The 25,556-nt window shown below is 43.6% G+C and overlaps 2 protein-coding genes across 2 annotated transcripts; both read left to right on the top strand.

Annotated features, from left to right (window-relative positions):
• Positions 1–25: 25 nt before the first annotated feature.
• On the top strand, positions 26–8,169 carry cbx6a (chromobox homolog 6a). The gene is made up of 5 exons (XM_006803807.3): positions 26–277; positions 1,330–1,373; positions 1,508–1,573; positions 2,308–2,374; positions 3,364–8,169. The coding sequence occupies exons 1-5, from the start codon at positions 209–211 to the stop codon at positions 4,645–4,647; spliced, it is 1,530 nt and encodes a 509-aa protein (XP_006803870.2). The 5' UTR covers positions 26–208; the 3' UTR covers positions 4,648–8,169.
• A 4,618-nt stretch (positions 8,170–12,787) lies between these two features.
• Positions 12,788–23,687, top strand: nptxrb (neuronal pentraxin receptor b). Its single transcript, XM_006803806.2, has 7 exons — positions 12,788–12,873; positions 13,045–13,339; positions 13,536–14,327; positions 17,736–18,129; positions 19,060–19,301; positions 20,263–20,442; positions 21,215–23,687. Exons 3-7 carry the CDS (start codon positions 13,599–13,601, stop codon positions 21,458–21,460), a joined length of 1,791 nt encoding a protein of 596 aa, XP_006803869.2. The 5' UTR covers positions 12,788–12,873; positions 13,045–13,339; positions 13,536–13,598; the 3' UTR covers positions 21,461–23,687.
• Positions 23,688–25,556: the final 1,869 nt, after the last annotated feature.

Here is a 25,556-nt window from a genome sequence, read left to right as displayed (position 1 = left end):
GACGCTGATGTTTAAAGCTCGGAGCCGCGCGGGCTTTTTTTCTCCTCGGGTTGCCGGCGACCAGATAGGTCGCACCGCCGCCGCTGCTGCTGTGCTGTCTCCGTGTGTGTGCAGCCCTTCACACGGTTTGGTCGATCCGTGCAGACAGCGGAGCTTGTCGTCTGGAGAGACGGACACCGAGACAGGTAGCTCAGTTCGGGTATGAAACATGGAGCTCTCGGCGGCGGGAGATCGCATTTTCGCCGCGGAAGCCATACTTAAACGCCGCGTCCGTAAGGTGAGCTACAGCCGCCACTGTCCCGCGTGTTTTGACTACGTGCAGATGTTCCCCGTCGGCAGCGCGGCACTGCTTTAGTCCATAGGCTCAGGGCTGTCATCTTACGCCTATGTAATACTGCAGAGGCCTTCATGCGTTTGCTTTTACTTTGCTAGTCCGAGCTAGATCAGAGCAGCGAGGCTTATGACTCGTGGCGCGGACATTGAGGCAGCGACAGGGCAATAAAAACAACAACACAAAGAACGGGGTGGCTGCAAAGACACGCTAGCCCCGCTGATGGTATTGTGGACTGTGCTGTGAAACGGAGAGGCCTGGTTTGCTTGCCAGCTAATGGTAGCTAAAGCTATACGGTCACAGTCAGCGGTTCATAGCCCAGTTTATGTGTAGCAGCCACATTAACGACAGCTTGACTTTGTTACTTTCTCGTGCGACTTATGAAGGTGGTTGCAGAAGCACAAGTCCTCATACGCCGGTGATGGGAAAGAAGTCTTCAGCCATAGCTGATTAAGGACTTTTGAGAGTTTCCAATGTGTTTTCAGTATTTGCATGTAAGAGACTCTGTCCATTATGGCATGTTGCCTTCTGAAGTTGCCGGTATACACAGTTAACCAGCAAGGCCCACCGTGCCTCCAATGGCTTCAGAAGTCCCTGCTTGGAGTTTTTAGCGTATCCTTCTTGTTGTAAAACACTTGCAACACACGAACAAACGTAGATTTCACATAAACGATACTCAAACGTGAAATGTATTTGATCTTATTATAAAACATAGGAAGATTTAACCCTAGCGGAGACGTGAAAGAAATGAAGTCATCTTCTGTAACTTGGACTGAAATGTGCTAAAGTGCATTCAGTTGCATTGCAGATTTGGTGTTGCTGTGCATTAACAGCATGTGGAGTTTTGTTTCCATGTTGGTGTAAAGGCAAGAATATCCCATTTGTAATTAAAAGACTCAAAACCTGTGTTTGAATGTTGTTATTTCTTTCCTTTTTAAAAAAAATCTATTCTCATATGAACTGTTTTAGTAATTCTAACATTTGTCTTTTTCTTTCAGGGAAGGCTCGAATACCTGGTGAAATGGAAAGGATGGGCAATGAAGTGAGTGCCTTGAATTCACAATGTTAATGTGACACAAGCATTGGTTCGATTCAGCTGAAAAATGCACATTAACGGTGCTTTGGAGCAAAAATGAATGCACGCGTTTTTCTTCATGTTGCTGCATTTGTGTTCAGGCACAGCACTTGGGAGCCGGAGGAGAACATCCTGGATGACAGGCTGATTTTGGGGTTTGAGCAAAAGTGAGTGTAGCTGCTTCATGAGGAGCCCTGCGTGTGCTTTGAGTAATCAGTCTTGATTTTTATTTATGTATTTATTTTCTCTCTCTTGCTTGTTTTTATATTTTGGCTCCTATCTTGAAAAGTTTAAAGCATGTCTGCTCAGTCCCCCTGCCCCCATTTACCTTTTTATCATGTGTTCTTGTTTTAAATTATGTCCAGTGTCTCTTCCTCTGAGTGCTTGTGTTTACTCATACTTTCATCCCCCCGCATCCCCCTTTCATGTCTTTACATTCCTCCTCTTTGCTGCCTAATTGAAAAAAAAAATCTTCACCGAACTTCTTTTTGTCTGTTGCCAGGCTCTTAGAAATGCTCGTGCTGCTCATGGAAATGTTTAGAGTAAAGTTCAAGTATCAGAAAACTTTTAATGGGAGGCAGGGGATACAACAAATGACTGAAACGGTGTTTTCGCTACATGTCATTCCTCTCTTCGCTGGCTCTTACATTTCCTGTCCTCCTTCACCATTATCCCTGATGAAAATAAGAGCAAAGAATAAGATTTTTTTTTTTTTTTTAAAGGAAACCTAACTGTGTTCTGACATGGCTGCAGAGATGCTCTTTTTGCCCACGCTCACCCACAGCTTTCATGTCTGTCATCTCCTTTGAGTCATTCTATTTGCTCTCGTTCTCTTTTTGTTGTGTGTCTTTTCATTTGTGGTCAATGCCATTCTAACTGTCACTACTTTTTTCTTTTTTAGAGAGCGGGAAAGAGAGTTGCACGGGCCAAAGAAAAGGGGACCAAAACCCAAGAACCTTGTAATGAAGGTACCGTTTTTTTTTATGCTCCTCCACAGGGAGGAGCTGCTGCATCTGAAATCATATTTAAAATTTTGACGAGTGGACTGGAAACTATGACTAGTTTGCATGAATTAAATTTGCAGCTTTGTTGAAATCTGTACCTTTGTTCAGTTTGCATCACCCTGCAGGAAAGTGGAACATTCTGTTTGTGGTTTCTGCTGTTAAAGCTGAGAAAAAGGTCAACCTACTTGAACCTCAAACGGTGTCTGAAGTTTATTTAAATCTACATACAGTGCATGCTTTGTCTTTGGAAAATGACATGAAAAGAAGCGTGAGCTGCAGGGACGCGTTTGTCCTTTGCTACATTTCACCTGAGGCACATACTGCAGCAACCTTTGGTCACAGAAAAACGCTTTCAGAAAGCCGTGTGAAGGGTGGTGGTGGTGGTGGTGGGGGGGTCATTTATATCAACAACAATAAATGGAGTTACAAAGGAGACACTTCTGACTGAAGTTACATTCAGCACGGCTAAACTTTGTGGTGTTGGGTGCATTAACTTCTCTTTGTAACTGCTGATTTAGTTCATTTTAATTCTTTTGATCTCAAATTAACTTTAGTCTAATATAAGCTAAATTAGCTGGAAAGTGTGCACTTTTGAGGCATTAGTTACAACGCTGTCATCCAAGAAGCATTTTAATGGCTGATATAAATCATTGTGACTCTAGTGTTGCCAAAAAAAACTAACTTGAGTGAGTGCCCGTGGTTACATAGTCTCAGCTCCACCCTCCAGAATTGTAGCTAGAATGAGCTGGAGGAGATCTGGTTCACACACTGCTGAAGAGCAGAGCAAGAGCTACCATGGTTAGCTGCACGCCGAGGTGCTGGAGTTGAGCCAGATGTTTTAGCCAAATGTCTCAAAGTGGCTGCTGTTGCTGTGTATCACTCAGTAAACGTGTTTAGAGGTTCAAAAAGCTCACTCTACAAAAATGGTTTCTTAAATGTGCTTTGTCTCGCAGGCTCGCGGTCAGAAAGGAGAGAGCAGCAGCCGAGCCTCAAACACCCGCCAGACCACTTTGCGTCCTACTTCGTCCACTTCTAACCGGGCAGCTTCCTCCTCCTCCTCTGCCTCAGCGCATCCTTTACCGTCGTCCTCCAGCTCGGCCGTCGCACCTTCCCCTAAACTTAACTCCCTTGCGGCCACACACAAACTGAAGAAAGACATTCACCGCTGCCACCGGATGTCCCGGCGCCCTCTGCCTCGCACAGACCCCATGGCGACCGCCTTCTCCAACCCTGGTGGCTTCCCGTCCCGCATGCACGTTTCTCCCTTCTCTGAAACCGTCCGCATCCTTAACCGTAGGGTGAAACCCCGGGAAGTCAAGAGAGGCCGAATCATCCTCAATCTGAAGGTCATCGACAAAGCGGGCCGGGGTGGCACAGCGGCCGGGGGTCGGAATATTTCAGCGGGACGTCAGAACATCCCATCCCGCAATCGCATCATTGGGAAGAAGAGGGAAGCCCCATATAGACCTTTCCAGCCTCCTCTGAAGATGCTGGGGTTCCCGATGTACGGGAAGCCATTCGGGCTGCAGTGCGGAGGACCTGTGCCTTTTCACTCCCACCCAGGCTCATGCTCCAGCACAGGAGCTAGGGAAAGCCGCACCAGCCCTTCTCAGTTCCAGGCACCTCCTTCTCCTTCCAGCTCCAGTGGGTCTGAAGGAAAATCTCCCACCAATGCTACAGCTGCCCAGTCTCAGCCTTCCACTGGGGCCTCGCCGTCTAGCAAGGATCCCAAGTCCAGCAAACCTCACGCAGACACTCAGAAGAGCCAGAGCACCAAGTCCTCCACCCCTGCCGCGTCCTCAGATGCAAACCAGGCTGCATCATCATCATCCCCCTTCCTCCCCTCCTCTCCCTCTTCCTCCCTGGAAGACGAAGAGGACGAGGGCGCTCCGGACCGTACGGTGCCCTCAGAGGAAGGCAGGAAAAATCCTCGCCAGTGCAGGGCTAAACACCAGTTGCCCATCGCGCCTTCCCCTGCCGCTCCCGGGGACCAAACCTCTGCCCCCGCCGAACCTCCAAGGGTGCCCGCTGAGGGAGACCCCGACTGGCACCCTGAAATGGCTCCGAGCTGCAAGGATGTAGTGGTCACAGATGTGACCACCAACCTCGTCACCGTCACCATAAAAGAGTTCCCATCCCCTGCCTCCTGCCCCGCTTCACCTTCTGCTAGCCCCGAAAATGCCTCGTCCCCCCCTCCCACCGCCGCCTCCGACGACCCCTCCCCAGCGAAGCCATAGGAGGACGGACATTATGAAGTCAAATGCCATTGAAGAAAGAAAAAAAGTGTCATGCCACTTCAACTCTCTTCTACCTTTACCTTGAAGGGTATGTCCATATTTGTGTAATGAGTAATGAAATATAACCCAACACCGCCCTGTCGTTGAATAGTTTAAAAAAAAATTGACATATTTTTTTTAGAAGAATTATATAAATTTGAGATGGGGCAGCTAATACGCCCTTTTGGCATTTCAGTTGCCATATTTTGTCCACTTGCACAACACTGACTGTTTGGCTTGGATGGAAATGGTGGTAATTCTTTCACTTGCTTCATGCTGAGTTTATCTTGTTTGGTACAATGTAACATTGTCCTGAAAGTGGAACCGTCGCCCGTTTAGTGTGCAGGTTGAACTTTTAGAAGGCATACTCGGCCTGTGTGGAAGAAACTTAATATTTAGATGCAAGCTCTGCTCTGGAGGCTGTTGTCAGCAGCCTGCAGGTGTCCTGACCCGTTAGTCTCGTTGGAAGTTCAACTCAGTGAACTTAACACAGCTGGATTTGGATATTGCATCAATGCAATAGCGAGGTAAATGCACTTGACTGCATCATTTAAAAACCAACCTATTCTGTGTGGTTTATCAGTTTTCCCAAAGCCTTCTCCTCTTGCTCTCTTGAATGCACATGCATATACATATAAGTATTTATATGCACGCACAACCATAAAGGCTGATAAAGAATATGAAATTCAGTAATTTTTTTTTAAGTTATTGCTGCCATTTGCAGTCTCTTACGTATTTGCCTTGTTTTTCACTCTGATCCCGCCACCTACTTCGACTCCATAACGTCCACCAAGACCCTAAACTGGTCTGCAGTGAATTTGAACAGTTTCTCTGTATGCCGTAATCGCTAAAATTAACTTCTTAAACTGTCCAGGTCTAGAAGGTCCATGAGCTGAACACAGTTCAGACTGAAGCCGTCGACAAAATGCAGCTAAAAATAGAAGTTGACTCGGCGGCAGGTGTTTCAAATCTGCGGAACATGAATCCAGGCAGCTGTGGCTTGTACAATGTAGCGACTGTTACGTTTTGTCTATTTATCTTCCACTTTTGACTGGTTAAAAGCTGTTTCCCATGCTTTTCGTCCTGTGGATGTTGCCAGTTTGTCCTTTTATGCTTCGTAACTGTTCTTTATTAGTATGTGCTCTGGTAGTAACGTCAATAGAAGTGCTTTATTCTTGCTACCCATAGGGCATGCGTGTGTCTTTCCACTGATGCAGAGCCGGTGCGAAGCCACTTCCAACTTGGGTGCCTTACGACGAAAAGCCTACATTTCCACAGATTCATAACCGAACATTACATGGGGTTATGTAGCAAAGGCTGGGGTGATTTACATGGGAAGGAGAATCTGTATTTGGTGAATTTCTTGAGAGACAACGGTGGTTACAACTTTTGGCGCAGTCAGTTTTGTGAAGCTGCTGAATGTCGGCTGTTTGGAGCCAGCATTGATATTTTCTTGTAGTGGAAATGCATGAAACTGGTTCTACAGGGGGCACCTGCACTACTGTAGTGGAAAAGGGTTCATCTAGGCTCATATCCATCAGACTCTAGTCATCATGATGAGAAGTAAGACAACTTTGCCTCTTGGTCCTGTTGTACCAAGATTTGTTTTGCTATAACTGAGGCCCAACATGTCTTTTAAGTCCTGGCTTTAGACTTAGTTGAGCTTATTGTCAGCTTAATGTAAACAGTGCTCTTGGACACATGTAGCGGAACAGTGAGGACCAAGGATACCTCAATGTTCCCGTCTAAACAGCGCTTCATTTACTTCCTAAATGAAGCGCTGTTTTGTCTGTTTCCTGTCTCGTTGCTTTTACCCGTTTATGAAGGATAAAACCTTTGGACCGCTGTTTAATAACTGGAGAGGATGCTGGCACAGTTGTCTTCCCCTTTTCAGACACATCAGACAGGCTGTCTTTCAGTAGGATCACAGTACAGTTGGTGTGTCGGGGAGCTGGATGGTTAGAAAAGCTGCTTGATCTCTAACGGTTTGATCCAGCGCCCTTGTTTTCTTGGCTGTAAACCTTTTGCCGTGTACGTTAACCGGAGGTTGTTTCCAGCTAAATCCCTCAAGCTCGAAATTGATCAAAGTTTCTGACCTTACCTTCAAACGCGTCAGCCGTACTTTAAAGAAACCTTTACAGACCCCTTTATACACAGATTCTTTTTCCCTCCTGCTCTTTCTAGGCCTTCCCAGACTCTTCGGCTTTCAACTCCGCTCTATCTACAGTATGTGTTAGAATATATTAAAAGCTTCCGCATGCATTGCCTTAGAGCTCACCGTCGGCTGCACTCGAGGCAACTGTAACCTCATCACACTTGGCTCTTATCAAAGAGAACGGCTGAAAACGTCATTAAATCTCGACTTTAGCTCGGTGACTTTAAGGGTCGCAGACTGTAATAAGTTTTTAAGTTTTCTGTCGTCTTCTTTTCCAGAAGTTGCGAGTACCGCTTTTTCCGTGTCTTTTAACAGGCGAAGGCGACGTTCCTGTCATATACTGAATGGTTCTAGTTGTTGTCAGTGCTGTTTCAGTACTCTCTCTCATAGGTTACACTTGGAAGGATTTATTCCAAAATGACACATCCATTAATATGAAGAAAAGGAGAAAAACGGTCTGTAGTTCAAATTTGAATCGATGTCTGTTAATAATGACACTACTTAAATCCTTATTTGACACAGTAAAAGCAGAGTGGTCCTATTTTTTTCTAGAATTATTTTCTTCTCAAATGGATATATTGTAATTTGGAATAGATTTTTTCATCTACTCTATAATATGTTTAAGTGGTGGATAGAAGTGACTCCTGCAGTTGGTAGATTTGTAAGGTATTAGACTGCTAAGTGATGTTTTTTAATTTTGTTTTAAATTTTTTGCTTATTCTTTGTCATACGGAGTAGCACAACTCGATTTAGTGGCCTCTCTTTCAACCAAATAGGGCTCTTGATTTTTATAATTTCCGATTTTTAAAGCTTTTCTTTCCCCCCTTTTAAATAGTTTTCTATGTGATCTAAGTGCTAGATTCATGTTGGCACTAATTAGAAGAAAAAGAAGGATCCTTGTTTAAACGTATGAAATGTGATGCTTAACGAAATGGAAACGAGCATTATTTTGTTGTTTGTACTGTAATTAAGTACTTTTTTTTGAAATATGCATAACATTGTCAATGTGATGATGTTTATTTGAATGCCATTTTCTTTTGGCTTTTTTAGTAGTCTAAGATGGGTTTGATCAGAAGGACTCTCACTGATTTTTACATGTCAAGACTGCAGTTTTGTCTGGTTTTATGCTAATATGAATTATGTACATTGTATTGATGCTAAAGAGGAGGAGTTGGAGGGTGACATTGTAATGTATCTGAACTTCAGAAGCATGTTTTACAAACCCTTATTGTACAGATTATGTATTCAGTGTCACGTTACCTGTTACTGTTGTTGCTTTCTGTGTGTTTCTCGTACAAAGCTTTTAATTAAAAGCTCTCTAAAAAAAACTTTCGGCTGTTGTCATATTTTAGTGTGATTTAACATAAGAGGCAGACTGTAGAATTAACAGCTGTAGTTTTTCATTTTACTTGGTGCTGACAGTAGAGCTACAATTAGGCTCATCAATTCAACTTCAACACTTAAAATCAACTCCAGATCTGCCCAACTTATGAAACCTCACCTTACCCCGTCTACAGCCATCTGTTAAATAGATTTCACAGGACTCTGAATTCCTCTGAAAAATTAAGTGTACCTTTACTGCTTTCACAGGAAATAAGAACAAAAGTAGCAGCTGGCCGCTGCTAATCAGACAAGCGATTCCTTCAATTCATTAGCAAGTGTGAGCACCTTTAGACTTTTGTAACAGTTTGCTGCCCTGGAGTGTTCTGGTGTGTGTTAACGAAGTGCTAAATCTTCCAAGGAGTGTATGGCCTAGTAAATTCACCCTAACGTCAGACTGAAAGGGCCAAAAACTTGGCCCTAACTGTATCAGAAAAGAGGTGGAGAGGGAAATCAAGTCAAGTGGCTTTATTGTCATTTCAACCATATGCAGTGGTACAGTACACAGTGAAATGAGACGGTGTTCCTCCAGGATCATGGTGCTACATGTAACAGAAAATCAACACAGGACTACATAAAGTGCACGTGTGCAAAACTTGCAAAAACAGTGCATCACCAGGCAGAACAAAGATGCAGACACATGCAGTGCAACAGAAAAGTGCAACAATGACAAAGGATTGTGCAGAAAGTACTTGAGTTAATGGAATGTTTAAAGGTGTGTGTGTTGTATGTATATGACACTGTGCAGGAAATGTTTGACTGCCAGAGCTTCATATCAGGTAATCTCTCCATATCTGCCACCCTATTTGTCATGTGTGTTCATATTCACATGGCAGAGTGTACAGGGAACGTCTACAAAGTACAACACAAACAAAAATATAATACATATATAAATGTTCTCAGACAGTGTCACCGATATGTAACGGGCCTCTCAAAGCCGGCTGCACATAGAGACCAGTTCTGTTATTGGAAAACAAATCATTTAAAAAATATATATATATATGAAAGTTAGTTTGTGTTTATGAAATATAGAGCATGAAAAGGCTTCCAGTTACTCATGGATGGTACGTACTGACACTACTTAAAAACACTGATAAGTTCTTACTCTGATAAGGCGGAAATGGCTAATAATAATCCTGCTTGGACTATCTGGAAAAAAAGACCAATTTCACTTGAGCACTATTGCCAGAGTCCACTGTGAGGCGCTGTTGAGCTGCTCAACTCTTTCAGAGTAATGTAGCAGCAGCATCTGTGTTCTCAGATGGATTGTGAGGGTTGGGGGTCATATTAAGGTCATCACGCCTGTGTATTCATCTTTGTGTGTTTTGATGTGGAGATGAATACGTCGAGTTCAAACAGCTTCATCCTTTTCCACAGGCAGTATTTCATTTTATTCTTCTACCCTTCAGACTGTTGGAGGTATAACAGAAAGACACATGTAGTCTCCTTTCACTCCTTCCCTGCTCTGCCTTTGGTTCTCTGTCTGTTTCCTTCCTGGCCCGATACCACAGGCGCTTACTGTATGAGCCAGATGGAGCTAAAACAGACCCAGAGTTTGATACGAGTGGCCGACATCTGTGTGTTTGTGTGTGTGTGTATATAACCTACACATGTGCATTAGTGAGTGCAAGATCAGTCACCTCTGGAGATTAAGCCACAATCTGGGTTACTGGTCATTAGACTGAAGCCCATCTACATTTGGTGTTTGAGCTTCTGATGGTTATAGATACATATTCTGTATTTTTTCATGTGATTTCATTCATTTCATTCTGCAGGAGTTTGACTTGAGGGTAAAAACTAACACAGCAGTGTAGTTCCACAGTATTCCTTATATCCTGTTAAATAGAAATTTTTAAACTGTGTGTGTCCTTGCAAAAGAGGTGAAAGTGAATCTTTTCTCTTTGCTTCATAAATATTCCAGCCTGTTCACAGCTAAAAGCCCGGGTCAAGTTGATTGCAATGTTCCACACTGAAAACAGACTCCTAACAAGGTTAAGCTGCATCGAGAAAATTTTTTAAAAAACACTCTCAAACATAAGCCCTGCAAAATCAATGGGTGACACCTCACCTCCTGTATTATGGAGCAAGCACACAAGAAGAAGAGGCAGAGATGCCTTCATTGGCTCTGCAGACTGGAAGGAAAGCAGTCGGAGGACGTGTTTACATTCGCTTCCCACCTTAGCCGGTCTGTCGCTTTACACTGAACAGATAGGTAAGACGTTTTGAACAAACGGTGAATTCTAATGACTTTGACAAACACAAAGTGCCACCAGCTGCTCCAGGTTTTCACTTATGCCATTCATGGATGGGCTCAAAATCTGACACAACCAGCCCTGAGACGATAAATCTCACTTTAGATCTTCTAGAGTTGACAGCTGCACTTTTTTAATTTGACTGGTGTTGTCAGACGAGGAGCGCAGAGAGATTTGTTTGGCTGCCGGAGCTGCGGATCTGGTTTCATATTCTAAATCATCTGTTCATCTGATATCCATATGAAAATATTGTTTGCTGCAATTTCAACCTTGTTGGTTGGAAACCATGTTTTGGCTGCTGTGAATCTCGCCAGTGCACTGCTGCTCACTGCCTGAATGCTATCATCATTGTACCTGACTGGGTGGGACACATGGGGCTGCTTTCACAGTCTTTCTCCAGACATCAATGAAATCCTTAAAAAAAAGTCACTTGTGTTCATCAAACAGAGTGTGAGTGTGTTTTTTTAATCCACTCTGTAGAATAGCTTAGATTTAACTCCACACCTTTAATTCATTTACTATGCACAGCTACACGAAAATGCAAAACCCTATTTCCTCAGCCACTTACTCTTGGGTGGAGGCTGTACCTCAAGAGGTTCATCTGCTAATGAGTGGAGGGTTGGTGGTTCGATACTAAGCTATTTGAACTCTTGTGTATGGGGCTGCATAGCTGTGGACCAGTCAGGGTGCCTGTGCTGACTTCTGTCCACTCCTGAAAGCACCAAAAATGAACATGTGAGCATCAGAACTGGACCACAGAGCAGTGGAAGAAAGTGGCTGGTCTGATGAATCACGTTTTCTTTTACATCATATAGGTGGGGCTATGTGTGCATTGTTTACTTGGTGAACAACTAGCACCAGGATGCACTATGGGAAGAAGGCAAGCTGGTGGAGGCAGTTATTACTTTGTTGCATATCACATACACCCTTTCATGCCTGTGGCTTCTAAGGTTTTGATTATTAGGCAATTAGGCATTAGCTAATAAAAACTGTCACTGTGAATTGAGAGGTCCAGGCTGACACTTATATTAACAGCTGTGAGAGAAATATCTATTGGAAAGTGTGTTACAGACATCAACAGCCCCTAAAAATGAAATAGAAATGAAGTAATGAACAAGTCCCTGAACCTGTTGAACATATCCATCAACCTTAATTCTTTTGGTTAACGCTAATAAAACCTACTCTCCTCTTACACTATCACAGCAAATACAGTAAACACTGCTGCAGTAATGATGCAGCAATCCAAGGGTGTCAAAAGCTGCTGTTCTGTGAGAAGCTGCTGGTGAGACACACAGAGATACACAAATTCTCCTTTAGCTACAGCGACGCTGGATGTGACAAAGATAGCCCTGCTGACATTAACCCGGTAATTCGTGACACCAACAGCAAAGAACACCTTGGTGTCAAAAGTCAGCATTTGACCTGGCTTAAAATGAGAACACTGAAGTCCAGTCCACTCATTCATGGTCCACCCACAGCACAAACAGGCCTTTGATCTCAGGTGGACCGAAATAAAAGCGCTGCATAACAAGAAAAAGAATACAAGTTGTTTCCATTCCTTTGAGTGTAAGGAAGTACAGGCTTATTCTGAAATTAAACGTTGAATAAAACATGTATTTTCAAAAGACGTGATGAGCATCCAGAGCTTGCTTGAGAAAAATAAGTGCACTTTCAACAATATGTCTCGGTTTTATAACATTCAGCCGGTCGACTTCTGTTGTAAGTCAGGGGAAGACGTAAGCACGATGATGTCTGTGTGAGTAAGAAGGCTATAAAACTGCAGATGATTCAGACCTCACAACATAATGGCTGCTGCTGTAAAACAGTGAAAAGTTTCTGCTTCATTCTCTGCAATCCAAGCAGCGGGCCACGTTGGGCAGGGTGGATATGGCAAGTATGTGTTTGTGAGATATCTCTGGAAAGTGTAAGTTAGGTGAAAGGTGTGTCATGGGAAGTGACCTCACTGATTTTAGCTGTTTCATTACAAAGCAAGAATCGCATATTAATAGCTTTACTTTCCCTTCTCAACACTGACAATACCAGATCTTTTCACAGTGGTTGATTACATTTCTTTCTTTTTATTTATATTTAAATAGGCATATTTATTTGGATTGCTATGCAGAGAAAACTTTCCTCCATCCAGCGGAGAGGATTTGTTTGCTGAACAGAGCCACAGAGGACAGAGGGTCAGGGTTGGATCATTCCTGTTGGCGTTAGTGCTGCATTAGTCGGGACTGCCTCTTGAGGAAAACATGTTCTTCCTCCTACTCAGTATAAAAACCCTGGTGTTAAAGGTCCCACGTCTCTGTTTTTCCTTTCTTCTCCTCCTCTACACTATCCAGCCTTTCCACTTCTGCTGCAGCTCGTCTTACGCGCGATTTCTTACATCAGATGTCTCATGTAAATAAACTCAGACTGTACACATAGTTGTGAAAGAAAAAGTGCACTGCACACTGGGATTTTGCATCCCTTATCAATGCAGTTTGGATTCTTTTCATCGGTTTTTATGTTAAGTTTTAAGAATGTGTCCACCCCACCTCCCCTTTTTTCCCTTCCTTTTTATCTTCCAAGCCTCCAGAACAGGATGTGCGCTCAGGCAGTGCAGTCACACGCTGATCCATCATCGCCTTGTTTGCTCGGCTGCTGCTGGAGGTTCACCTAGGCTCTGACCCGCGCATGCCCACAGCCTCGCTCCTCCTCTCCGAGAGATCCCCATAGTAACGCGCGGAGGAGAGCAGCTTAGCAACACGGAGACTGGAGAGGGAGCTCCTCTGCTCCAGACAGCGCGGTGCCGTCAACATTAGGTACACACAGAGGGTGGTGAGGAAACAACAGCAGCAGAGCCCCGGATCTACCCGCTCCTACAGTAAGTGTCACATTCCGTCTGAAAGATCTGGCGACTTTATTTGACACGTCAGGCTGAGACTTTGATTATATTGAGGCGGGCTGCAGTCTTCCTACATGCTGTTCTGAGTTCAAGCCTCCAAAGCCCAGACAAGTCTTTGTTTTATTTTTTTAATTATTTTTTAAAGGATTTTTATTTGTATTTGTTTTTATTGCAGGCTCGTGTGTGTGTCACCTTGTGTCTGAACTCCTGATCTACATCACTGCTCTTCACGGTCACCATGAAGTTCGCAGTGGTGCTCGTGGGAGCGGGCACTCTGGCCTTCCTCGGCGCGGTCATCTGCATCATTGCCAGCGTTTATCCGCGCAAACGCGCCGCTCTCGTCAGCGATAACGGAACCCTGACGTCGGAGTCGCTGCTCCAGCCTCTGGAGCCGGGGTCGGTGGCTCACGCCGGGCCGCTGGGCGCTCTGCACGGCGCGGAGTCCTACGATGGTGGAAACGGACTCGGCGGCATCGGCGTGGAGGTTCCCACTCTGAATGAGCTCAACCTTGGGGAGGAGACGGGTGGAGGGCAGGCGAAGCAGTTCAGCTTCAGCCGACTCATCTGCACTCCTGTGCCGGTGGGAGAGTGCAAGACTAAAGACTTGAGGCAGCGGAGGGACCAGCAGCAGCAGCAGGCGGACGATCCGCTCTACGGCACAGGGGATGAAGACCTGCGGACCACCGCGGAGGAACTCCGGCAGATGGTCCTGCAGCAGAACGACCAGATCCTCATGGACCAGAGGACCATCCGGGAGCTGACCGGGAAGCTCAGCGAGTGCGAGAGCGGCCTGGAGGACGAGCGGAGCATCCCGGAGCGCAGCATCGGGGTCTGGAGCGGGAACCGCCGCGTCATGGCCGGGGATGATGTGACCTCATCCGCCGCGGCACAGCTGCAGACGGCGCGGGCCGTGGAGGAGCTGGCCCGGGCCATCATGGAGCTGAAGGATCGCATTGAGAAACTGGAGGTAAACACAGGGATGCTGAGTGCGGGCTTGTCGCTGATTAACCTCCTGTCTGAGTTTTGTTTGACAGCGGGAGATTTGGAGAGGCACCAGAATGATGCATTAGCAGACGAGTCAGTGCCATTCAGTCTAAATTAAGCTCATTTCAAGATCTATCCTAATTTTAGTTTGATATCCACTGTGGTGGTTTAGGACTAACCATTATAATTGACTTATGATTCAGATTAAAGTGCCACAGCTCTGCTGGTTCTCTGAGCCTGAAGAGGGGCTTCTGTGTTCATCACAGGTGCTCTGGTCTTTATCTCTCTACACATCTTTTCATTCTCCCCTCCATCTTTTATCTTCTGCTACTCTTTCCTCTGACAAGTAGCCTAACTCGTGACACAGATACCCCTGATCTCTTGCGCACGCTCCACGCGGACCCATGGGAAATCTTTCCACCTGCTGGCCCTCACGCTCCTCCGCATCCCCCCACCCTGCTGCCTCATACCCTGTACCACCGCATCTCCCACAGCAGGATGGAGACATAAATAAAACATAAAGCTGGCTGGACAGGAAGGAGGGAGGTGGAGTAGGGGGGTCAGATTCTATGTGTGTGTGTGTGTGTGCAAAGATTGAGACACACACCCACACACAAACACTGCTGCATCACTGCTGGTGCTCTCCAAGCACAGTCAGTTACAAGGTTGTCTCCGTCAGTGAGAATTTATATCCTGGACGTCCAGATCCAGTCCTGCCTCTGCAACTCTCTTGATATTATATATCGCCCCCGAAGCCGTCTCATCCACACTAACAGCTCTCTCTCTCTCTTTACTGCTCCTCCACCAACACCTTCTTTTTTCAACTTATGCTCTGCATAGGCTACTAATACTGCCAGTGCCCGGCTGCTACAAAAGCTCTCTCCATGGCGCTGCCTTATTAGTCGAGCCCCTTCCCTGCAGTTTCATTTCACTTTTAAACCACCACTACGTCTAACATCGATGGCAGCCATATTTAGAGGCAATAAAGACAGGACTGGGCTCTGCTCATTGCCATTATGTTAAATCTGTTCATGTCTTTTTCACAAATATCCCCACAGTGAATAGGAACTGCACTGACAGCCTTTTTAACAGCATTTTCCACTTTTAGCCAATATTCTGACCCTCAGCTCTCATAAAAAAAATAGTTAATTAATATTTATTGACATTGCTCAAGGCATCTCTACGCCCAACCTAAGGCGCAAGTAAACAGCATTAAAAATTGAAAGTGATCAATACGATTAGAGGTCATTGACATCTGGACAACACGCTCTGAGGAGGACGGAGCTCAGAGTCCTTGTGCTTTTTTCATTTAATCTTGGGAAAGGATGCGTCTGCAAGGCTGGGTGTAATCCAAGCATTTAATTACAAAGTAAAGATTCAGATCTTGTCTGGAGACATAGATCAGGGCAGATGTTTGGCAAAGGAGAACTAAATGATTACATCATATTAAGCATACGTGGAAAAAATCAGCTCACAGGAAGCTTCGGTGATGCAAGATTATTTTCAGTGCTAAAGATAAAGCTGCGACAAAGCCATAAAGAAATATGGTAAATTATAATTTACTCATCCCAAAAAGCAAATAAGCTGAGAATGATGTAGTTAAATATACAGCTTAATAAATTAAAATATCACAGTGGCAGATGTCTCGGGAAGATAAAAAACTACATAAAAGAAAGGAGAACAATTAAATAGAAAACCAAGTATTAATATAGATAAATACCATGTAAAAATATACACACACCTATAGGTTTGTTATGAAATGTTAAAATTTGTAGTCATTTACAATTACTAATGTAAATGTTCATGACAACAAATGAGTCATATCTAAATATATTATTTTTGGAACAAAGCCTACACGGTGAAAATATGTCTTTGCATGTAACAACACATATTCTGGGGGCGGATATTTCCAGACATCATGGGTCAGGAAAGCCAGGAGTACAGCAACATCTAGGATAAATGGCTTACAAGGAGATGCCTCTGTGTCTAGACAGGCTGCATTCAGTGTCACTGTGTTGTTTGACAAGGATGTCTTTCAGTGCTTGAAATTCAAATAGTCATTTCCTTTTGACATTGAATAAAAAGCTCTAACATTGACTCTTGGTTAGCAGCTGTGAAAATGCTGCCAATATCAAAATGCTCGATGTTAAAGCACAGAAAACATTCCTTTTAAGAAAAGGCTTCAGCCAGACTGATATAAGTGTAATACTGATATTTAGTGATTCAGAAATCCAATATATTGGCCGATATTTCTTTTAAAAAACACAAATTATAAACAGATTTGCTTAAAATGTATTGTTTTCAGTTATTTATGACAGTGAACTTTAAAAATAATCTTTTTGTTATTTTAACAAGTTGTTCAGATCAGCTGGTTGATGAATTTTTGGTGTTCCAAACACTCGCTAACAAGGAAGTTGCAGAGTGCCCTCTGGTGGACAAACTATGTAACATCAACATTAGTAACAAGGCTGAAGGGTGTTTCTCCCACGTCTTCGTTGCTTTTTTTACTTTTCATTTATCTTCAGCTATAAAACCTATTTGCTGATATGTCAGTATCAGCAAATACGTGAGTGATATCGACTGATATGATATATGATTGGTCGTACTCTAGAAAAGTAATCATTAAAGGGCCACATGTAATAAGCCAAAACAGTTAAATAGTAGCGTGACTTTACTTTTGAACAGTGAACACAAAGCACGGTTTGTAATCTACAATCCTTCTGCCACTCTCCCAACCTGACTCTAAAACTACACTGAGTGTAAGTAAATATAGAAAGTGTTACATGCTAATGTTTACAATCAGTCATAAAATGCTACTTTTGCAAAGAGAAAAGTGAAACATATTCCTTTGTAGACTATCTCCAAATCACACGGTGGTTAGATCTGGGTGGGTTCAAATCCCACTACTTCATGGAGTTAAGTGGGTTCAAATATTAATAATAAATATATTATAAACACATCATTAAGTGTGGGTGTGCCTGGTTTCATTTGTGAATTTGTGAATACACAGGTGACATCTGTCCCCAATAGCTCATTCTGGATCAAAGTGAAGTTCCTACTATTTTAATTATTATTAGTATTTATATTTTAGCATTTTATATATATATATATATATATATATATATATATATATATATATATATATATATATATATATATATATATATATATATATATATATATATATATATATATATATATATATATATATATATATATATATATTACTTCCAAACTGTCACTGGAACTGTAGCATTACTCACCTACTGAATCATTTTATGTCCTTGTCATAAATCTGCTGTTGTTAAATTTGTTCTCTAAATGTGTCTAACCAGTACTAACTAGCATCAATGCTAACACAGACCTCATGTTTCTTATTTCTCTCCTACAGGCAGAGATAGGCCCTGCTGCTTTGAACCTCACAGACACATCTGTGGGCGTAAGTAGTGGCGGCAGCAGCGGCGGCAGCAGCAGCACAGCTGGTAACACCGGCAAGGCTCCAGCTCCGCCTTCCAGCAGTACTTCCTCCCCATCTGCAGGGTCTGCCCCAGGGGGCCGCCGTCCTGCTTCCCCTGGCTCCTCTGCCTCCAGGCCTCCTGCTAAGGGTCCCCCTGGGCGTGGAAAGAGCACCTGGAGGGTGGAGGACCTGGAAGGGGAGCTGGAAAGGAAGATAAAGATGCTAGAGAAGGAGAGACAGGCCATGAGGAAGGAGACTCAGGGCCAGCATGAGAAGATCAACAAGGGCATCGACAACGTCAGCCACCGTGTCACCGAGCTGGAACACAGTGAGTGTGGGGGTGGGAAGAAAGGAAAAAAAGAGGAGGCGAAATAAAGACATGACATTGTTGGCTAAATAAATGAAGGAAGGGACAGATTAACTGATGTAAAGGGTAGTAAGACAAGGGCAACATCAAGCTGAACGTAGATCAGAGCATTGCAAGAGAAGGCTGAAATGAAAGTTTAACGAGCTCTGCTGGTGAACTGGGTCATCTCAGCAGCAGAGAATATGCTTTAGGTTAAAATTAGATGATTAATGAGTGCTTAAGGGTGAGAAAATGTCAAAGTGAGAGCTGAGAGCTAAAAATAAAAAATATATAGGAAGGAGAGAATAATATATCTGAAATCATCCACTGCTTTTACCTGCTTTAATCTTCATCTTCATCCTCACGGGGGACCTACGGGAAGGATTCTTGCTTTGCGGGTGTCAGAAACGAGGTCTGGATGTGTTACGTTGGTTTTGAAGGGCTTTATTTGCAGATTTTCTGAGCAGAAATAAGGTTACTGCAGGTGAAAGCTTCTCGAAAAAGGAGTATACGCTCTTTGATAATGGGAGAAGTGGACGCTCAGAGGTGAGATTGAGAGTTTGCGAGGTGCCAAGAGGAAGGTTAATAGGAAAAAGCACTGATTTATCCCCTTTTTTTCACCACTCTGTCATTCTCCCAACCTCTCTGACCACCTCTACATCTTCTCAGCTTTAAGAGCTGCAGTGTGGCCTCGAGTTAGAGAGGGTGATCATTAACTGTAACATCTGAGCTCTTGCCAAGCGCTCTGCGCCCGAGTGTGTGCTTGAGCGCAAACTAGCAGAGACAAGTGAGAAGAGAAGCCTCAGTGTCCTTGTATAAATTAATGCCATCATCGCTCGCTGTTTTCTCTCTGGGTCTGCCTTACAGCATCTAACTTCTTTCTCTTCATATCCTTCATGTGTGTCTCCAAAGCGATGACGGAGCCACCGTTCCCTGACGGCTTTGTCATCTCCTTCCCCATGCGGACCAACTACATGTACGGCCTGGTCAGGAAAGAGATTACTGAGATGTATGCCTTCACTGCCTGCCTATGGCTCAAAGCCAAAGAGGGTGGCATTGGGACCCCCTTCTCCTACTCTGTGCCGGGGCAGCCCAATGAGCTAGTTCTGTTACAGGGAGTCCACAATCCCGTGGAGCTGCTTATCAACGACAAGGTAACGAGGGTTTCTCAGACCTACCTGTCTGTTGTACCTGTGCTAATATCTGGACGTTGGGACAAGTCAGAACATTTTACATGGGAAAATTAATGGTTCTTCTCAGGAAAAGCATTAATATCTCATAACCTTTAAGGTTTCCTTGTAATTACTCAAGCACAGAAGCCTGCAAGGAAACTAATTACGATGTCTTACAGAACAGTAGAGTATAGTTGATGGCTTACTGTTATTAAAGTGAGCGATGTAAACATGTTCATTCTCACAGAGTGATGGAATTTTACAAGAGTGATGGAAAAAGCAAACCTGAAAATGTCACAGCTGTGTGCTGTTGTTTGAGTAAACAGTACGTGAATCACCATCTACATTAAGTTTGGGTTTTGGTTCTCAGCCTCAGGTGTGCGCTGGTGTTGATCCCTCTTCTGCCATCGATCATCCCCCCCCCCCCCCCCCCCCCCCCCCCCCCAAAAAAAAAAATATGTGTATTCCCACGATGCAGAGAACGTAAAACTAAAACAGACGGTGCACTTCAACAACACATTAAAAATTTACAAGTGTAAACAAGATAGGAGGGAAAAAAAGAGCATTAAAACCAGACTTTTTTGTGATTTATCACGGCCATGATTCAGTCGCAAACTGCAACATTACTTTGCCTAAAATTGTTCTTTGTCCAGAACAAATGCCTTGATTAAAATTATTGATTAAAAGTAAGAAGAACGTGCCCTCTGTTTGTGTTTTTCTGCATTTGTAGCAGCGGGATCCACAGCAAACATACATTATTGAGGAACACGGCACGCTAGTGTTTTCCTTTAATATTGCTCATATAGTTGCTGTATAGTTCCCGTGAGAGAGTGCAGTGTAGTCGAGGTTTACCGTGGTGAAAGGTGTTCCAATTATAATGCGAGCTCAGTGTCTGCAAGTTTGAGAAATTCTAACTGTGGCCGCTGTTTCCTCTGGCCTGTAGGTGGCGCAGCTGCCCCTGTCCCTGCCACAGGATGAGTGGCAGCACATCTGTGTCAGCTGGACTCTCAGAGATGGGGTTTGGAAGGCCTACCAGGGTGGGAAGATGAAGGGACGAGGGGAGGGACTGGCGGCCTGGCACCCAATCAAACCCGGGGGAGTCCTCATTCTGGGACAGGAGCAGGTGAGATGGATGCATGGATGGATGGATGATTCATAGGTGAATGATCCATGGATAAACATACACAGAGAAACCAGGAGAGCTATTTTAAGGAACCACCATTAGCTTTTCACACATGAAGAGGCAGAAACCTAATGGTGTTTATCCTCATGCTTGGCTAATCATTAGCGAAACAACTACATTACAAAACGGTTACGAAATGCGACATTATCCCTCCCTGGTGTCAAAAGAACAACCCGAAGCTCATCCCGCAGCTCTTTTGTCCTTGCATAAAGGACAAAAACACTGATGGGGCACGACATAATTTGATGGATAGTTTCGAGAGGGAGCAAGTATTTCATTAATCTCCTCTGAGGATGGCTGATGGATTGCTGCTGGCTGAGATGTGTTGACTTGATTTTATGGAGAAAACTCCCAGGACACAAGAGGGAAATTAATGCTTTTAATTGTATTTGTGCAAAATCAGGAAAAAATTGAATATTTTCCTGCAGAATAAACTTTATTTTAGCTCAGTGCCTTCACCAGTTACCTGATTTGACATTTAAAGCATAGTTTTGGTATTTATCTAAAGAAGTGGGTAATCGTTATTTACTTAGTGTTAATTAAAAACTTTGTCAAGCAAACTGCTGCCAAACGATACTCCAATGGAAATCGTTCTTTTTCCCCCCAGCACAAATAGTAATGTAATAATGTTCAAAATGGCTGGTGTTGAAGTTCTGAATGTACCTTTATTGATATACCTTACCTTTATTATGTGCTATCTCTTCTACCCAAGGACACACTGGGTGGGCGTTTTGATGCCTCCCAGGCCCTGGTCGGGGAGCTCTCTCAGTTTAACTTGTGGGACCGGGTGTTGAAGCCAGCCGAGGTGGCCGCCGTGGCCGACTGCAGCTCCTCGGCCCTGGGCAACATCGCGCCCTGGACCGACCACGACGTAGATGTCTACGGCGGCGCCACCAAGGAGTCCCTGGACCCGTGCCACGCCGCCCAGAGATCCAACCCCTCCGGCCCCAAACAGTGAAGAATGACTGGGAGAGGGCAACCATGCTTGAGAGGTCAATTTAGGAGTGAATTGAAGAGTCTAAAGAGTTTTTATCCAAGTTGGAGCATCCAGTATAATTTGCTTGTTGGGGGTTGGTAAGCTTACTACCAGTGGACTATTAAATTGTCAAGCGTGGTGTATCTGTTCTGTTCTTTGTGTTGGTGTCCACGCTCATGTGTTTACTTCTGCAGTGAGATACAGTGAGTTTAGTCACAGAATCACCTTAGTGAAGGCTTGCATGGGTCAATCAACCTCTGGCGTGAACGTGTTTAAACGGAGACTCTGCATTGATAGAGTGGAATCTGTGGTTTAGATGGTAATCTCTAGGGCCAGTCAGCCATACGAGATTATTCCTGCAGGTTTCAGTGCAGTCATGGAAAGAACCTTTAACGATGCCACATCTAAGGGTTTCTCCATTTTTGTTTTTTTGCAACACAGTGACACAAAATTCCATCTTTTCTTCATCCCGTGTCCAGCTGGTTGTGTTATGATGCTACAGCTGATTTCTGACATGCTCTAGTGGTAATATTTATTTTTATTACTCAATGGGGAAACTGAGTTTGGTCCGTTTTTAACTGTATATGATCCTGTCGAGTAAAGTCTGTGTGCTTTTCGGTTTTTCTATATTGCATACCACGATTCGGTAAACCAGTGGACTTATAAATGTATAATGTGTAATGTACTTCTGCTAATGTTGCTCTGTATCAGTCTGCTGCTCCCCACCCCATGCCTGCTGTAGCCTCTCGTGCATCTCACAGCCCAGCAAAGTGAAGTTGCAGCGTTTTTCTTTTCTTTTTGTTTGCAGCTTTGTTTGAGCGCTCTCAGCCGACCCCTGAAATAAAACGTCATGTCTAACTAAGCACCACTAAGAGAACTGGTATTACGATATAACTGTGGTATCACTGAATGTAAATCAGATGAAATGTAAATGTTTTGTTTTGTTTTTTTTGGTGAAAATTACAGTGTACGTATTCCACGCTGCCCCACTCTACACATGTTTTTATTAAATCCTCACAGACTGAGGGGGAGGGTATGAGGTGGACTGATTCCATGATGGCCATTTTGTACTTAACAGCTGGCTCTGTGCAGAAAACACAGCCCGAAAAGAAGACTGTACTTCCACTGAGCGACAGTAAACTCAATATACTGCCACCTTTTAAGTAACCTGAAGAACTACAAGCCAAACAAATAAATAGTAAAATCATTAAGCCTTTAGATTACATTAGATTGTTGGCATTTTTTTATTGATAGTTATGCACCATGGAAGCATTTGAGTCCCGTTTTTTACATTTAATGAAGGATATATATGTATTTCCCTTGATTTAAGTTGCAATTAGGGGGACAATGGACCCCCTAATGATCCTCTATCTAATCACATGAGCCAAGGTGTGAAAATGGGTGTAGGTCACAATCAGCCAAGGTTTCGGGTGAGCTCATTGTGAAACCTAGCCCCACCCCATCATGTGATTTGAGGTCAGATGGCCCAGGATGTGAGTGGGGCTTCCCAGACGATGAGATCAGAACCTTAAAGAACCTTAAAGAAGTCCAGGCGTTTTGTTTCCAAGCTCCTTAGACTACGATGACCTGGAGAACCTTCACAGACAATTAATTAAACTGTGATGCTCTGTGCGCCCCGTGTTTTGTTTTGTGTTTTTTTTTGCGGCGGCTCTGTAAAGTCACATGGCTGTATTCCTCTGATGTCTGGCATTTGATTTGGATCTTTCATAGTCAGCTTGAGATGGATGCGCTTAATGGTCTGCATGGAGTTGAGGCGGATATGCGAGGTGGACATCACAGGAAATAGAGGAGGGAAGAGCAAGCCAGATGCACTGTGAGGGCCGAGGGTTTAATTCTCGCTTCGTCCAGCTACGCTAAAAATGTATCCAGTCAACACTGTGCAGCAAAATGAACTGTGGTTAAGATACACTCAGTGCTTCTGTTCACTTATTACCTCAATCCATCATTCCCGCAAACAATTTGACACCCTGTTGTAAAGTGCCTGCCAGGGCTCTCGCGCCCACAGAATGGTCAGAGTTTTTTTTTAGTTTTCTTCTTCGTCGTCTCTTTCTTCTGTTTCTCTCTCTCGGTTTTGTTTGGTCGTTGATGGCTGTGACAGTGTTACGCTTGTCCTTATCTGCATCTTCATGGATCTTCTTTGGTATTGTGAAATAGGTGGATAAAAACTAATAAAGTGGTTATGACAACAGTTCTGGAGTCGTAGCTTTTTAACATGACGTCAAAAAAAGAAAAAAAAAGAAAAGAAAAGAAGAAAGTGTGGGATGTGTGTGCTGGGTTTGAGTGGCTGATTTCTTCAGACTTGCCAAGCCATCCGGATTACACTTCAACTAAACAATTGCACTCAGCATGCAAGCCTTTATACATAATCACACACTAAGAAAAGGCTTTAAGCTCTTTTTGTTGTGTGCCAGACTGGATTAACAGCATATTTGCTGTCAGATGGCACGTGTGTGTCTTTTACGTGGAGGCAGTACTCAGCAAAGACACTCCACAGAAATCCTGACCGCTGATGTAGACATAATAGATTACTCATAAATTTAATGAAGATCATGACGATTCGTGACTGCTCATCTGCCCACACACCACATTTCTTGGCGATCGGTTCATCTTAGCTGTGAGCTCAAGTTTAACCTCCTACTGCACAACACTTCATTAAAGTTCTCTATCTCACTTCAGCTGGTTTCTTGTGACTTCCTCAAAACCCAACTTTTACAGTCTGGTGACCAGCAATTTATGTCTACACTCTCTATACTTTTATCTCTAATGCTGCTTTAAAAAAACACCAACTTTAGCTGTAATTTAAGTAAGTTCTTTTTATCTGTCTAAATTTTTTTTTGAAAGGGGAGAGTTTGGTTAGAAGAATCCCCTCGAGGTTTGCACTGTGTTGATGCCAAAGAAGAAGAAATAAAAGATATCTATGATCTGTTTCCCAAGAAGATATTAATAATCTATGGGAGGCAGGAAAGAAAGCTTTAGAGATAAACTGGCTTCTGCCACTCTAGACTGAAAAATCAACAACTGTGTGGGTCACAGTAAGATTTTCATGCAGAAACAAATGGTGGCTAGATACCTTTGGTAATAGTGGAAGCTGACCTTTGTGGCTTCAAGGATAGACTGTAAAAAATCAACACATCAAGTAATGTTTTCAACCCTTGAGTTTATTCTGGCTGTGCATATTGGGTTTTTTTTCAAAGCCAGAAATTAGAGGACAAAAGGATAGACCAACTAACCACTAACCATTGGTTAGCTTCCTTAATAAGGTACATCCGGTTTTCCATGATTTTAACAGAGACGCTAACAATGGATCATTAAAGATGATTAAATTAAGCTAATAGGTAGGCTACTTAGAAGCTAAACAGGTCTCTGTAGGTTCAACAAGAGATGTAGGTACACCAATATTTTATGCCATTGGTGACTCATCAGTGGCTCGTTGGTCTAGGGCAGGGGTCGGCAACCTGCGGCTCCAGAGCCGCATGCGGCTCTTTAGTCCTCATACTGCGGCTCCGCGTGGTTTGGGAAAATAAATTAGTATTTAGCTGAAGTGTATTTTATTTGTGTTTAGTTCTTTTTTTTAACTTGTAGTTCTAAATTGGAAGATTATTGTGATATTGAAATATAAAAATAAAATTATATTCTATTATTTTTTCATCGCTCAAAATAAGAGTCACACTCGCGGAAGCCGGTGTACCCGCCGAAACGCCGTGCATTTATCGAGACTTTCAACCCCAGGTAGGCCAATTATGGATCTTCGGATCCACATTATGTCAGCAGCTATTCTCCACCATGAACTATGTTAAAGACAAACACCGCTCACGCCTGACAGATGACAGCTTACAGTCCTGCGTAAACTGACGTCGTACAGCCCCGATTAGCAAACGCTGTGCGCAGAGGTTCGGGACCATAAGTCTTATTGTAAACATATCACGGCAGACCGACGATGTTTGCATGAACACGCTTTTCAGCATCTCTTTATTGACCACTTTTCACACACAGTTGCTGTACAGCCGGCTATAGCTTTTCACCTCACAGACCGACATACACCACCAACAACACAACA

Source organism: Neolamprologus brichardi, chromosome 6 (assembly GCF_056152115.1).
Source record: "Neolamprologus brichardi isolate AB-2024 chromosome 6, ASM5615211v1, whole genome shotgun sequence".
In the NCBI taxonomy this organism is placed as follows: Eukaryota; Metazoa; Chordata; class Actinopteri; order Cichliformes; family Cichlidae; genus Neolamprologus; species Neolamprologus brichardi.
The sequence above is the reverse complement of the archived record's forward strand: the minus strand, read 5'-3'. Positions and strand labels throughout refer to the sequence as shown.